The 16156-nt window shown below is 40.3% G+C and overlaps 1 protein-coding gene across 2 annotated transcripts in view; it reads left to right on the top strand.

The window, feature by feature from the left end:
• The window catches only part of pcxb (pyruvate carboxylase b), a 392212-nt gene that overhangs the window by 24322 nt on the left and 351734 nt on the right, over positions 1-16156 (top strand). For both annotated transcript variants that reach the window (XM_008435894.3, XM_008435895.3), the window contains exons 5-9: positions 1921-2086; positions 2301-2446; positions 10960-11077; positions 12231-12298; positions 13714-13797. In XM_008435894.3, coding sequence (XP_008434116.1) covers positions 1921-2086; positions 2301-2446; positions 10960-11077; positions 12231-12298; positions 13714-13797 — 582 coding nt within the window. The remainder of the gene's footprint in view (positions 1-1920; positions 2087-2300; positions 2447-10959; positions 11078-12230; positions 12299-13713; positions 13798-16156) is intronic.

Genomic DNA, 16156 nt, shown 5'->3' with positions numbered 1-16156 from the left:
TCCCCGTCTTCGACCAGCCAAGCGGAGGGAGGCATCACCATCCAACTCATTTCTCTAAATCAGCCTGGCTGTCTGGGAGCGCCGCCACCACATGCCAGGAAGATGTGTCTGTTTTCTTTCACGATGAATGTCGGCGTATGTTTACCTGTTGTTCGCGCCGTCGCTCCTCAATGTGTGACAGAAACGCCGATGTCTCTCTCTGTGCCTTCTGTGAGATTTCTTCTCTGAGCTCGTTTTCAGCCGGCGCCTCCATCTCGATCTCCTCCACGTTTTCATGTGTGGGTGTTTGAACCTGCTCGCCTGTGTGTGGCAACATGCCTCCCCTGGCCTGGCAACGCCGGCTCCCCCGAGCAACAGGACGGTCCGTAATTACAGCCCGCCTCGTGTAGAAGAGCAGATGGCGCACACGGCGCCAGTGATGGCTTTATCCATCAGGAGCGGCCGGCGCCGTATCTGAGCATGAGCCTCGGCTCAGCACCTTCCCTCATCCATGGCTATATGAAACAATAGATTTTATTTAGCTGAGTTTTTTTAGTAAAATATTGTCACACCAACGTCGCCGTGTTGTTCTCGCTGCAATGCATTCTGGGAAAATGACGTCTAATGGTCCAACAGAGCTAGAAACGGAATCGAGTGACGTCGTTGAGCCTTTTCAAATTGAACCGGAGCGCGTTGAAGTCGATGGTGGTGATGAAGATGAGGAGGACCAAAAGGAGGAAGAGGAGAGTTGGCCGTAGGAACTGCTGGTGTTTTGCTGCCGCCGCCGCCGGCTTCGTAAATAAAACGATGAATGACGCGTACCTCTGGTCGGACTGTGTGATCCGATAAGTACTGCTACAGCTCTGTGTCCTGGTCTGGTCTCTCCAGGTCAGAGGTCGCGTTGGACTTTTTTGTCCTCCATCATTTTGATGGACGGCATAAAAAAAAATCTGTCCTACAGTTTTTACCTGTCAAATTGTAACCATGTTAACATCGACCATTCAGCCGCATTTGTTATGCGGTTTAGTTAATATTCACCCAATTGAACCTGAATCCAGATCCCATCACACATAAAGCAGAGAAACGCATCGAACTTTTTCTCCTTAGTGACAAAACCCACTGACTGAGGCCCCCGTAACTATAATAAATTAAATTAAACGACTCCACTTCACCTGCTGGGGCCTGAACAAATTCCTCCTGGTCCCATCTGCAGAGAAATCTGCGCTGGTTCATCTGCCGGATCCAAACCGATCCATTGAACTCTGCCAGTTTTCTACCCTGTGCGGTCCGGACGTGCGCTTCTACAAGGATTTTTTTTGCGCGGTTTCGCTTCTCCGAAACGGACAGATGTCACGTCTCCTTCTGGGCGCAGGAGGGAAACGCCTTCAGCTCCGTTTGTTAAAACCGCAGGATGTTGAGTTTAATTCTTCGCAGCGGCGGACCCGCGTCCGCGTTAGTTGTGCAGCACGCTGCACATGTTACGATCTAATTAACTTCTCAATTAACTTCCTCAAGATAAACTAAAGTCCTCTAAAACTCATCTGTTTAGACCATAAATAGATTAACACAACATCTCTTTATTTTTCTCTGGTCTGTAATGGAGACTGGAATTAAACGCTTCATTTCAACCAAAGGTTTGGAAAGCTCTGGTCCGGTCCATAACTCTCCAACACTCTGTCAGGAAGATGCATTTAGCTCAGAGTCCATGAGTTGATGTTCAGAAAGGATGTTGAGTGATTTTAGTTGCTTCTGGGATTAAATCTTTGCATAAAGTCTGTAATATCTGCCCATGTGCTCCATTATAACCTGTCAAATGAAAGACGGCCTTAAAATTTTTCCGCCGTCAATATGGAAAATATTTTAACGGACCTCTGGTCCAGGGTGGCAGTAGCATTATTTCAAATCTTCCCGTACTAACGTAGAGCTCACTTCTGGTCTTAGGAAAACGGCGTGGACGCCATCCATCCTGGCTACGGCTTCCTCTCTGAGCGCTCGGACTTCGCTCAGGCCTGCACTGACGCTGGCGTCAGGTTTGTCGGGCCGAGCCCAGACACGGTCCGCAAGATGGGAGACAAAGTGGAGGCGCGCTCGCTGGCGATTGGAGCAGGTGAGGAGGAAATCAGAGTTTTGTATGAAAACAGGACCTTGGAGAAACGTTGCTTCGTCAGTAAACAGCTTTGAATGATTAAAACCTGATCTTTCCCAAACTTCAGTTATTTCAGGTTGTCGGTGAGCGATGACAACGGTTCAGCTTCAGGAGCCGTGAAAAGTGCGATACAGATTCAGTCAGCCTCATTTCTAAACTGTAGTTCTGCTTGCAGGTGTTCCTGTGGTCCCGGGAACCGACTCGCCCATCTCCAGCCTGCAGGAGGCGCAGGCGTTCGCCCAGACCTATGGCTTCCCCATCATCTTCAAAGCGGCGTACGGAGGAGGCGGCCGTGGCATGAGGGTGGTCCGCGAGTACGAGGTGAGCGCCGCTTCCTCACCCCAAATGTCTGTTTATTTCAGTGAGTGACGTCCATCTGTACAACAGGCATCTGTACATAAAATACAGATTAAGCTGTGTTTTAGATGCCGTTAGTCGTTTGGATCAAGACTGAAATTCATTACTTTGTGCAGAATCATTTTTTATTTTTAATTCACACAGAAATGAGAAGAAACATTTTCCATCTCTTACACGACTCCTTCAATGTCTAAGTAATTCTTTCCCATCACAAATACACACAGATGATGTCAAACCATTCATTTAAACTTATATCAGGTTTAAGTCTTTGTACTAGTTTTAATATTTACAGTAGTTGATTGTATGAACACAAAAAGACGTTTTTCCCAGTTAAATGTATTTTTCCCCAAATTAAGTAAAGGACATTCCCAAAGTAAGTGGTGATAATTGGCTTTCTGGGATCTCAAATTTCTTAATTTAAAGGAAATTAATAATAATAATAAACAATACAAATACAAAATTTCCCTTTTATCTTGTTTTCTTTTACCACCGTTGTGCCAAACTCTTCCAGGCGTTAACCCTATAACGACTTTAACGCCTGTTGTGGAGGATCTGCCTGGCAGCTGGTTCTCCATAGGAACGTTGATAACCGCGTTAGTCTGGCTGGGGATTATGGGTAAAATATTCTTATCAGCTGTTCTCTGGGTTGCTTCAGCATGTCAGCCGACCAGGCGGCCATGTAGCAGATGTTGGAGTCAGAACTGCGTGACGACTCTTCGTCATTTCTTCGGTCGTACGTCTGCCGCTGTTGTAATTACGTTTCTGCTTCCCAAGCAGCTCAGACGCCTGGTGAAGGTCACCTTCCCGCTGGGCGGAGAGCAGAAAGACCAACAAGCTAAACTGTGAAGCAGATCGGAGAAACGTTGCTTTATGAATCAGGTTTTTATACCAGGGAGGAATGTAGAAAGTTTGACGCTTACGAAATAGGTTTTGGTTCTCAAAAGGGAAATTAAATGTAGTAACTCGTATAAAGTTTCTTTATGATGCGTTCACACCAAACGCGTTGTGCGTCCGACGCTTCGACGTTCGATGTGTGCTCACTTTGACGTTTTGCTCTAGACGCGTTAAAATCGCTCTAGCCGGCATTGAGAGGAGACTCCTCGGCGTACGTGTCCCTCAAACTCTTCCTCCTGCATATTTAATCTAAATAAATATGTTTAACGTTATTTAGCACTTATTTAATGTTTAGTGTGACTCAGCGTTTTAGCTGGATGGATTTGGATAGCTCAAATGCAGGGAAATACACTGCTCAAAAAAATAAAGGGAACACTTAAACAACACAATATAACTCCAAGTATATCAAACTTCTGTGAAATCAAACTGTCCACTTAGGAAGCAACACTGATTGACAACGGGGACCCTACTGCTCAAAAAAATAAAGTGTTCCCTTTTTATTTTTTTGAGCAGTATATTTTCAAAAAGTTATGACTTTTACAACTTCCTGGCTGATCCTTTCACTTCCTGTCTCTATGGTCACAGCTTGATTGGTTATAGATTATAGGACGAGCGCAAACGGAGACAATTAGTTTATCCTACAAAGTTTTTTATTTTTCTGAGATCATATCGTAAAACTCACCGCTATGCCACACAGCTCTGCAAAAGTTCAGATTTGTCAATTTTAGCTTTGGACGCGCTTGACGGACGATCAAATGCTCAAAACCCTTCAGGTAGCGCCGCACTAGACGCAGGACATGCAATGCGCCTCCACTTTGAATGTAAACCAGAAGCTGAAAATGCTTCGTTTGGTGTGAACGCACCATTAGATTTGTGGATGGTGATGCTGTGAGCTGGAAGGATCTCCAGTCAGTGTTATGATCAATCTGAAGAGGCCTCTGCCTGAAGACTGTTACTGTCTGACGGGTTTAACGTCATAACAGCTCAAAATCTGATCAGTAGAGATATTTCACACTAGCATGAAGGCCTGTCGCAATAATCAATAACATGATTGATTGAAATAAGATCCGTTTGCATGATTTATTTTTATTTCTTTTTTCTCTCTTTCTACCAAAAACTGGATGACAAAAGTCTTCAGTCTGGTGCTTTGGTCTCAACTAACCTTTTTTATTTTTTAAGGACATTTTTGTTTAGAAAGACTTTATAATTCATTTTATTATTATTATTTTTAAATGTCTCCAGTTCCAGTGATAAAATGTTCATTAGGACTTAAAGTTTATTGATCTTTGAGACTCTGTCGTTGCATTATTATTTTGCCATCATATTAGTTGAAAATGGTCTCAAAGCAACAATATTATAATTTATCGCGATAACCTCTGGGACAATTTATCGTCCAGCAAAAACCAGTTGTTGGTTTTTGCTGGACCAACAACTGGTCCAGCAAATCACTGCTGCTCCACCTCATTTGCTTTTGCTGCTCCTCTTTAAACATCTACCTGGTATTAAGGTTAGAAAGTCGGACAGAGAGACGACAAACTGGGTGATCAATATTCTTGCTCGTTATTATAGTAGGTAGACGAGAACTCCTTTAGGATTCGGGGTCAAAGTTCAAGTATCATTTTAGCTTTTAAGATGCTAATCAGCTGCTAATGGTTGTTATTGAAAAAACATCATTTTGTTGCCATAATTGTGCATCATTAAACTGTCTTAAAGTTAAAAAATGGTGCAAAAATCCTTCCAGCTGCACAGTGTCCAAAAGCGGAGGCGATAATCGTCCACAAATGTGAATCTTGAACCAGAAGTGAACAAATCAGAACTGATGTAATATTTATCCCAACATGCTGCCAGCTGGACCTTCATATCCGCCGTCTGAAGATGTTTTCTGCTCCTCTGTTTCCCTCAGTCTTGATAATTATCACAGTGCAAAGCGTCAGTTTTTCCCCACAAATCCTGCATTTCTCCTGTCCTGCTGACATCAGCAGCTTAATTCATAAACGCTGTTTAAACAACGCTTATAAGTGAATTTCAATGAATTAGGACGATGTTGAAGTTAATTTATTTCAGTAATTCAGTTGAAAATGTGAAACTCATTTAGATTCACGGCACAGAGTGATACGTTTCATGTGCTCATTTTGGTTCATTTTGCTGTTTATGGCCTAAAGCTGTGAGAGAAACATTATATAAAACCAGACGAATGATCTTTAATGGAGAAACTTTATGACTTACTCCATCATGGGGAGGAGCTGGTGACCTGCCGACTGCTAGAAAAGGCCGCTGCTGGAGAACCTGGCTGGTCAGACTGCGTATTCAGGCATATTATTGGAAAATTGAGTGGAAGGAAAAAGTTTTGTTTAAAAAAAAAAAGGTGCAAAAGCAAGAGATAACTGCAGGTGTACATATTTGATTAATCTGGCTTATAGTGAATTCACAAATATTACATAAGAGCAAAGAGAATGAAGGAAAATGATGGATTATTTTTATATTATTTAAGTGTTACTGGAGCGTTGCAGCCTTTATCGCCTCTTTGCAACAAAAGTCAAATCTGTTGGCGTTTCTCCCTTCCTACTTCCAGAGTTTGGTATTTACTAGTTACATTTACTAAATTACATTTACTTGAGTAAATTTTTTACTAGGCTGTAGTTTTTACTTTTACTTGAGTAATTTTATTACTAAATATTTCTACTTGAGTAAAATTTCTGGATTTTCTACTTCACTGAATGAAAAACAAACGTGTTTTAACCAAAAATTCACCAGAAACAGACACACACCTGCAGTTTTTTAGTTTCATACGTGTTTTTTATTGAAAGAAACTGATTTGGAGAAATTTAGATTTTATTTTTTGTTACGAATTGTCGTTTTCGTCCTGAAAATACCAAATTTCCACTTTTCAAAATCTAATTTCTGTAATTTTTAAATATTAAATGATTGATAATTTGATCAATTACTCAGTACTTCAGTAGATTTTTATTTTATTTTTTTTGATAAAACTTTTTTACTCTTGGGTAATTTGTTGGACGGCTTTCTACTTGAGTAGAATTTCTGGATTTTCTACTTCACCGAATGAGAAACAAACCTGTTTAACCAAAGATTCATCAGATAAAGATGCACCACATCATCAGTTTTTGTTAAAGTTTCATCAGTTTTTCTTATTGAAAGAAACTGATGAATTAATTATTGTAGTTTTTGTCCTTAAAATACCAAAATTTCAGTTTTTAAAATCAAATTTTTAAATATTAAATGACTGATAATTTGATCAGTTACTTAGTACTTTAGTTGACTTTTTACCAAATGCATGTTTACTCGAGTAATTTCTACTCTTGAGTTATTTTACCTGACTTGTTGGGTGTTTCAGAAAGCGAGTGAATGCTTCTCTGTTGTTGCTGTGGACGGTGTAATGTCAGGAACGGCTTTATTAACCAGCCTGTTTTCATAAAACATATCGGCGTGGTTTTGCTGCGTATCCTTGGAGCCTCTGAAGTCATGATCCGCAGGTAGGAGTGACCTTTCCTGAGTCCTAGCTCAGACTGATTAATTAGTTGTTGACATTTCTTGTTACCATCCAGAGAGACCAGAGCAGATATGATGTGAGGAAATTATAAAGAAATTTCTCCAAGTAACAATGTGTAGTTTGCCTTTTAAATTCATTAGCGCCGGCTCGCAGATGATTTGTATGCGTAATTTAAAGTCGGGCAAGCTGTTTAAAACGTGTTGTAGGACTAGATGTGTGTGTGTGTGTGTGTTTACTGGTAAACAAAGCTGCCAGATTCCCGCAGTGTATGTTTGGTTGACGTGCTTCCTGAAAGGACGGGTGAAGCCGCACGCATCAAAGCTCCAGCGGCACAAATATGACAGACGGGCTGAACTGATGTGAAAGGATTACAAATGGACTTCTCAAAGTTTAGGTTTTGGAGAAACTCCTCTGTCGGATCAGGAAGGACTGGTTCAAAAATTGATTTGACCACTTTTCAAAGTCTGTTACCTTTTATTTGGGTTTTCACAGCATCTGTCACATCGCTTTTGCACTTCAGATTTCTTTTACTCTATAATTTCACTGTGTTGTGAGCATGAATGACCAGTTTTCATCATGTTTTCATATTTTGTTGTTAATGAGGCTTTTGCAAAAACCAATTAATCGCATAATACATAGAAATGAGCTCAATAATTTCCATTCTGGTTATTTTTTGAACAGCGATTCTGTTTAGATGCCATAATCTGGTTGTATGTAGTTTATTGTTTCAGTTTTATTTATTGTTCTTGGTTGTTTTCTTTAAATTACTTCTAGTTTCAGCGTTAAATGTTATTTACAACATTCACTGTCGCATGCTGTTTTTATTTTATGTAAAGCACTTTGAAATGCCTTGCTGCTGAAATGTGCTATACAAATAAAATTTGATTGATTGATTAAACTTGCATTATTTTCCCATTACCAATATTACAATATGATCATTTATTGCGATCATTTCTGGGACAGTTTATTGTCCAGCAAAGTTTATTGTGACAGGCGTAGTTGTCAATTACATGATCTGGGTCACTCCATATTAGACAGACAAATGCTTAGAAACCATAACAAAAGACTCACCAGATAAAAAAATGTTTTTATTAGCGCTGTTTGATATTAGCTAGCTAGCTTTTCCTGCTAGCTGGTGTAGCGCTAGCGGGACAAATGGTTTTACCTAAGACAAAAGAAAAATCCTACAACTGATTCTCCATTTTTGTTTACATTTGGTGAAGAGGAAACAGCGTTCGGTGTCTTCTTCGTAGGTCTTTGTGTAGTCGGTAGTTCTTGGTGTAGCGCCCCCACTGAAGAGGAGGGGAACAGGTTGCCCTCTTTCACATTGCAGTTAGAAGGTGAACGGCAGCAGCTGAAAATGTAACAAATGCTGCAATTTTGTTCCCAAGTTGAACAGAACCTACTGGACTACTGGACTATTCAAAAAAACTACTTATTGCATCAGTTGGGATTAAATAACTTGTTACCAGCTTGAAGATAATCAACTTAATCCGATTATCCTGACATATTTGAATAATTATCTCACACTTATTATTGCAGTTCTTCTCTGGCGCGTAAATTGCGCACAGTGATATTGTGACGATGTATTTTTGATACATGGTGCAGACATTTTAAAGACGCTCCCTGCGGCTTCTCTGCACGTTCAGGCCCACCTCTTACGTGGGCCCGTCGCCATGGCAACGTCACCTGTCCCGCTCTGTGGCAGGAGAGGTTACCGGAGCGGAGATCAAATGTGTAAAAGCCTCGCTCCTCACCCAGTCAGTTGATGTCCAGAAAGGGAAGGAAAAAAGGAGAGAAGTGGTGCGTGGACAGTGAAGGAGTCTCCTGTCTCTGCCTCTCGCTGTCGGCCTCCAGGTTACAGCTCGATTTCGACTTTAATCGGAAACATTTCAAAAGGGAAATGTCCAAGCAGACACGAGGCAAAGAACTGATTCATTTTGGATCGGATTGTAACGGTCTGAGAAGTATCATGAAAATTCATCCCGGTTATTAATATGATCAGATTTGATTAAATGTGTTTTGAAAAGGTTATACAAGCGAGTTAGATTCAACAAGCGAGTTCATTTACTGATGATGGAAGTAATAAAAATTGACAAATGAGATTTTGGGGAAACCTAAATCTGCCGACAAACGATACACCTGATGTTGGGCAATGTTTAACATCATTTATTGCGATAATTTATCGCTGATATTTATATGTAGCAGCAGTTTGTGCGTTTCAGGTGGGGGACAGGTTGGTTGTTTTTGATCTGATTGGGATTGTGGGATGTTTGACTGATGCAATAGCAGTGTTTCCCCCAGTGTATTATAAGCCTGGCAGCCCACCAGGCTTTGCTTGTGCTTCACGTCTTTCAAAATGTTTGCATTTCTTAAGATTTTATAGTTGGTGTTAAGGTATCAATCTTTCAGTCTTTTAATAACACATAATTATCAAGTGATATTTTCAAATTTCCTGTCAACTTTAAACATTTTTAAACTCAAAAACACGTCGGGATGACTGACCCAACCACCAGGCTTATGAAGCTGTTTTTTTTTTTTTTTTTTAAAGAATAGGAAAATTTATAAATGAGTAAATATCTGCTACCAACACATATTTTCATACTTGTGCATCTCTAAATAAAACTTCAGCTAGCAAATAGTAGTTGTGAACAACTTAATAAAACATAAAAATGTTGTGATGTATCCCAGCTTAAATTTAGAGATAGACGACTTTTCTGACGAACGTATTATTGTATAATTATTTGATATATTGATAATTACTTATCACTTTCTCTGTTTAAAATATCTGAAACTCTGTCAAACTGGTGACATGACCGTTCCTGTTTTATTCAGTTTTCTCTCCTTGCCGTTTAATTTTAAACAGTTTTGAGGCACGGTGGCAAAACCTTAAGTCCTGTATCGCCAGTTACTCAGCAGGTTGTTGCTAGGTAACCAAAGAATGAGTTGCTAGGTAACCAAAGAATAAGTTGCTAGGTAACCAAAGAGCGAGCAAGCCAGTTGATTCCACTAAGCTAGCTTTGCTAGCTGTTAGAGATTGAGCTGCTACAGCTGTTTGTCTGCCTACCTTTCCTCTGGTTCTGGACCAGAGATCAATAAAAATATTGAACATGTTGTCAGACATATTATCTATTGATATTGATCATGTGTCTGTAGTGGTATAGATTGTTTTTGATTTATTGTCCAGCGTTTCCCTGAAGGTGATTATTCTGTTTGATACAAAGTGATCCCTGCCAGCAGGATATAGTAAGGAAAAAAACTGATTCATTAAAACTCTCTTCTCTTAAAGATAACAATTCAAACGATTGTGATGAGTTCAGCTGTGCCACCTTTAAGCAAATATTTACAATAAAAATCCTGCTTAAACAATCCTGAGAACTGCTTGTACTTGAGGGAAAATACCACTTTAAATGATTCAAGCACATTAAGTGTGTTTTTTCTGCTGCTAAATGTCATAAATTATTCCTTTTTTCTCGGCTCGTGTTGAATAAGCACTTGCATGTAAATTTAGTTTAATTCTGTTGTTTTTTTTAGCTGGTAAATCTATTGACCTTTTAAAGCCTTTGCCACATTGCCTTTTGAGAGAGTGCTTATAGAGAAACCCACGTTGGGTTGGTTTTTTTTTTTAGCAACGCTGATGTGTGCAGCTGCCCTTTACAAGTCAGATAGCTTCACCCTCCAACAGCATCTCTTCTCAGGGCTGCAGGATGACAGCAGAGGCCGTGTTTGAGTTTTCCCCTCACCGTCTTGAAGCTCGGAGGCGAAGGAGAGAGAGGGAGGCTTGGTGTTGATTCAGCCTCTCCCCAGAGCGAGAGACTGGACGCATCATACACAGATTGAGCCGTGACCTTCCACATGTAGGGTCGCGACCTTCCAGAGACGATGTGTAGAGCGTCTCCCCCATCGGGGTTGCAGACATGAGCGCCACAAGAAATGTAGAAAACATGCGAATGTCAAAAAGAGGGCTTAAAAAAAACAGGAAAAAGTTGGAGGGTTTGTTTTAAAATTCAAGGTTTTCTGGCCTTGAATGGAGGCGCTGGTGCAGACAGTGATGGGTTTTGTTTTTCCATGTCAGGAACTGGAGGAGAATTACCAGCGGGCGTACTCTGAGGCCCTGACGGCTTTTGGGAACGGAGCGCTGTTTATCGAGAAGTTTATCGAAAAGCCGAGACACATCGAAGTCCAGATCCTCGGTAAGTTTCCTCACTTTGGCTTGTGACTTCATTTTGGTTTGTACTTTAGTTTTGTTTTCAACTAGGGATGAGCAACATGTACTTAACTCAAAATATTGTGATGAAACTTTATTATAATGAGTGATGTGAGCTATTACTTTTTTTTTTTTTGCTGTCATTGCATGACGCAGCACCACAAACGCATACTACTCTTAAAAACACATTCGGTTTTTAATACGCTTCTTCAAGACACCAGTCAGATAAAGAAACCAACTACATTTAATAAAATACTTCAATTTGACATTTATTGATGATCTCACTGAACAAACGGTGGCAAAAATTGTAAAAAATAATCTCAAGAATAGACAGTGTTGGGAGATTTTAAGTATAATTAACTGGAATTTATTGTGACAATAAATTTATCACGATAAACGATACGATAAATTCCCACCCATTTAATTTATGTTGAATACCGTGTCTCTCAAAAACAGCTTCTATCTCAATGACTTCCTGGTAAATTAATGGCTAATTAAAAAAGTCTGAAATTATTAGATTTAAGTATAAAGTACATTTTTAAATTTGACTGGAATTTGATATAAAATTAGGATGATGGAAATGAGGCTTTCCATCATTAATCCTGGATCTCGCCACTAATCGTGAGGAAAAACACCCCACAACCAGCTGTTCAGTAATTTGATAAAACTGTGTTAATGCATCTTTTAATGTATAAATAATGTAGAAAAAAAATGCTTGGTGGCAAAATTTAAAATCTGCAGAATGGGCCAATACTCAATAGATGCCTTATCATTTTAAACCTTAAACTTCTTTTAAAGTTGTTTTCTTTGTGACTTCAACTGGTATATTTTTGCAAAAAGAAAAAATCAATACTTTCTCAGAAAAAGGTTTTTCTTTTTTCTCCGTTTTTGCTCTGGTGAGTTGTTCCTGGTTTTCTCTCGTCACATCTGGTCTGTAACTATACTTTTCCAGACTGTCTAAAGATTTTCCCCTCTAATTTTCTGTGAAGTCTTTGAACCTTGTGCAGCATCTTGTGCAACGTCTGCTCAGAAAATGGAGGCAAAGAAAATGCGACAATGTCTCTCGTTCGAGCTGCGAAGCTTAATCACTTCTTTATCCCCTGACTTTTTCACCTCACCTACTTTCTGTCCGTCCTCAGGTGATAAATATGGTAATGTCATCCATCTGTACGAGAGGGACTGCTCCATTCAGCGGAGACACCAGAAGGTGAAGTTCCTCATTTTCGAATTAATCTACTCCAATATAATGCTGGAATTTGTTTAAGATTATCTTCTTGACATTTCTCCTGAGTTGTAATGAGTAGCATGAAGTGGATGGTAATGGTAAGTAGGCGTGAAGCAAAGGTCACGGAGCAGGAAACGCGCCTGCGAGCGGCGCCGTCTGCTTGCCCTTATTTAGGCAGAAAGACCAATGTTAGCGTCACATTAAGTGATTATAAACAGGCTGCAAACCCTGAAGGGCCTCAGATTGCTCTGAGCAGCAGGGGGTTCGCAGACTGCATTTAAAAAATACCCAATTAGCCTCTAATAAGTTGTTTAAGCAACTTAATCCTTCAAATCAACTTGAATCAAAAGTTTATTAAAAGGTGGCTGTGTTATCCACTCGCTAAGAAGGCAGGAATTAATTCATTGTCTAATTGTCAAAATAACAAATGCCTCAGCATCAGATTAGAGAGAGAACGACATTAGCAAAGCTTTCACCAGAGGAGGCTGATCAACATGTATTTTATTAACCACCGCCACCTCAAAGCGGTTTTAATCGCGTGTTTTCAGCACTTTCATCCTTTCGCTTTAATCAAATTACAAATGATAATCATGTTAGCGACGCTGGTTACGCTGAAAACTGACGATTTTTACTTATTGTTTCTGTTTGGATTAATCTGCGTTTTCCCTCTGATCTGAGATCTTTTCCAACAATAGTCGAGTGTTGAGACGGCTTTGGGACGGTTCAGTCACTTTTCATCCTCTGGCAGAGATCTTATTTTGGGATTGAAATTATTATTTTTGTTTTAATCAGATTTGGATTGTGTTTGAATTCTCGTTTGTAAGTAAATGAATCGGCTTCCAACATGGTGAACTCCACCCACCCAGCAGCTACATTCAACACTGAGTGTCACCATTAAAAACCATTTAATGCATCTGCAGGGCAGTAAAGCAGGGAAAAAAGAGAAATTGTGGACTTTTATAAAATAATTAGTGGTAAAATTGACTATTTACCTTCTCTTTATTGCAAGCCGAGGGGAATTTAGTGATTTTTAGGGTGAACAATAATGACCGCTGTGGTAAAATGCTGCTATTTAATATAAACAATGGATCAAATTGCAGCTTTGTGGGGACTAAGGGGTACTCTCTGTAATAAACCAACAATTATTCACCAACTGTGAGGTCTGCTGCAGCTCCAAAGAGTATTTTAGCATCTTAATACACATTATTTTGTTTTTTATCACCCACAACTTCATTGTTTGACTTTTCCACAGCTATTAATACCAGAAATGACAGCCTGCCCCTATAGTAAAGGTCTTTTTCTTTATTATCCCTAAAAACAACGAAAGTTGATGGGCAGATGCTGTATTTTATTTCTGAATTGAAGCAGCTTTAAGGTTTTTTGTTTATTTTTTAAAGGTTGTGGAGATTGCACCTGGCTTCCAGCTGGACCCACAGCTGAGAGACAGACTTCATGCTGACGCCGTCAACCTGGCCAAACAGGTATGGTTCTGTATTTACTGGTAAAGCTGTTCAAGCTGCTGCCTTACTGATGAGGATTTCTCTTCCTGTTCAGATACAGATTAGTTATTTATGATTTGTCACTGAGCTCCAAACTGGGTATTAATTGGTGCTACTTGGTTTAGATTTGTGTGATTTGGTCCCATCTAACTTACTGTTGGGCTGCACAGTGGCACTGGTAGAGCTGTTGCCTTGCAGCAAGAAGGTTCTGGGTTTGATTCCCGGCTCCGGTCTTTCTGCATGGAGTTTGCATGTTCTCCCTGTGCATGCGTGGGTTTTCTCCGGGTACTCCGGTTTCCTCCCACAGACCAAAAACATGACTGTCAGGTTAATTGGCTTCTCCAAATTGCCCCTAGGTGTGAGTGTGTGTGTGCATGGTTGTTTGTCCTGTGTGTCTCTGTGTTGCCCTGCGACAGACTGGCGACCTGTCCAGGGTGAACCCCGCCTCTCGCCCGGTACGCTAGCTGGAGATGGGCACTAGCACCCCTCCCGACCCCAATAAGGGACAAGGGTGTAAAGAAAATGGATGGATATTTTCTGCAAATTAGCTACATTGCGCTGCTCCAGCAAGATTTATGTTGACCTGAAAGTGAGAGGGTCCCATCTCGGACAGTTTTGAAGGTTTGGTGTGTGAAAATATGGCAATAAATCCACATATTAAGGGTGACCTTTTATGCTTCCTTGAACAGATTAGGATACGTCTACAAAACATGCTCTTTACATTTTTTATAATCTTGGATAATGAGATTTTAGTCTGGTCAGTTCTGTCCATTTTGAGCTCCTTTCAGCTGTTTTAGGGCGTCTTGTCGTTTTAAATTCAAATAAGCTGCTGCAGGCCACGCCACACAAATTATACCACCGTACATCTTTGAAAAGCATTAGTAGAGCCTCCAGCGCAACCAACAAGAATGCAGCAACTGGTTTCTGGATGGGAAGTCGACAATGAACCCCTTTGTTTTGCAGCAGCCATTGTACAGCGTATACCGTGGTAAAACCAGCTTGGATTGCTAGTAGGAGTGCACTAATTGCAGTTTTCTGGCCGACCGCCGATTACCGATCTTTTGAAAAGCCTAACTTACAGATTCTAATTTTGGCCGATACCATTTTTTGCCAGAAATGTTGCTCAATATATATCAAGAAAGTTGCTGAATTGGCAACAATGTGGTGACTATTGTTAACTGTAAATGTGCAGACATGTGAGAGGGTCGGCCGGTTTGTCAGTCAAACGTCTCTCACAAGAGAAAAGAAAACCACGGCGTTTGATTTTTAGACCTTTACCGAGGTTGATGACATCGGTGGATAAGATCGGCTTCACATACAAAGATCGGCCAATAAATGGAAATCGGCACAGATAAACCAGCTGGCCGATAAAGCGGTGGACGCCTTGTTGCTAGGTAACTGGGCTGGACTCAGCTGGGGTTGCTAGGTAACGCAGTGCACCTAGCAACAGCCAACCGATTGTTAATGTGACTTAACAGTCGGTTGGCTGTCATTATTATTATACTGCCATTTTGTCTTTTTCAGTTCCTGCAGCTTGAACAGAACAGGAAACACATCATCTTTATTGCTTCCAATGATGCACAGAAACATGCAACTGTTCTTACTACAAAGGAAACATAAAGGTCAACTAAAATATTGTCTTGGCTTATATTTGGTGAAACCTGAAGGATTTTACTTTCAGGTTTTCATTCTAAAGACATTGAACCATTTAATTTAAATTATGCCTCAATAAATGGAGGTTTTTATTCACTGGATTTACAAATTTAATACTTTTCAGTTCTTTATTGTAACATTTTATTGCAGCAGAGGCTTGATAAGGTGTTTTTTTTTCAGTAGGCTGTGTTATATTTCAGGTTAAGGCAGGTGTCTGCATACTGAATGTGCAGTTAGTTTCCACTACTTTCCAAACACATGCTGGCAGTCTTGAGGAGAAATGGCTCTGCGACTGAAAAGGCTGTTCTGGCAAGAAGCACTGGGTGAACATGGGAAGTCAGAGGAAAGTCTCAGTCTTGTACATTTCTATCTCTTTTATTCCTCTCACTCATAATTGGTCTGCAGGACAACTGGATTCTCCCCAGGAATTTTAATGCACCTTCTACCTGTCAGTCACATGAGGGGAACATTTGTTGTGCCAAGGTGGGAAGACAGAATTACAGTCAGAACAGTTTGGGTGAGATTTGATGAAACTTTAGGGGCGTTCATTTTGCTTTTGCATTAAAAATAAATCCATTTACCCTTTTTTTTTCACTTTTAAAATATTTCTTTTGCTTTTGATGTCTGCAAGGTTCTTCATGTATGACGGCATCCCTTTAAAATCAAGCATCATTGCTCTGGGAAGATG

The sequence above is a fragment of the Poecilia reticulata genome, chromosome 18, assembly GCF_904066995.2.
Source record: "Poecilia reticulata chromosome 18, P_reticulata-male-v2, whole genome shotgun sequence".
Classification (NCBI taxonomy): domain Eukaryota; kingdom Metazoa; phylum Chordata; class Actinopteri; order Cyprinodontiformes; family Poeciliidae; genus Poecilia; species Poecilia reticulata.
Note: the sequence above shows the minus strand (reverse complement) of the source record. Positions and strands in the feature narration are given on the sequence as shown.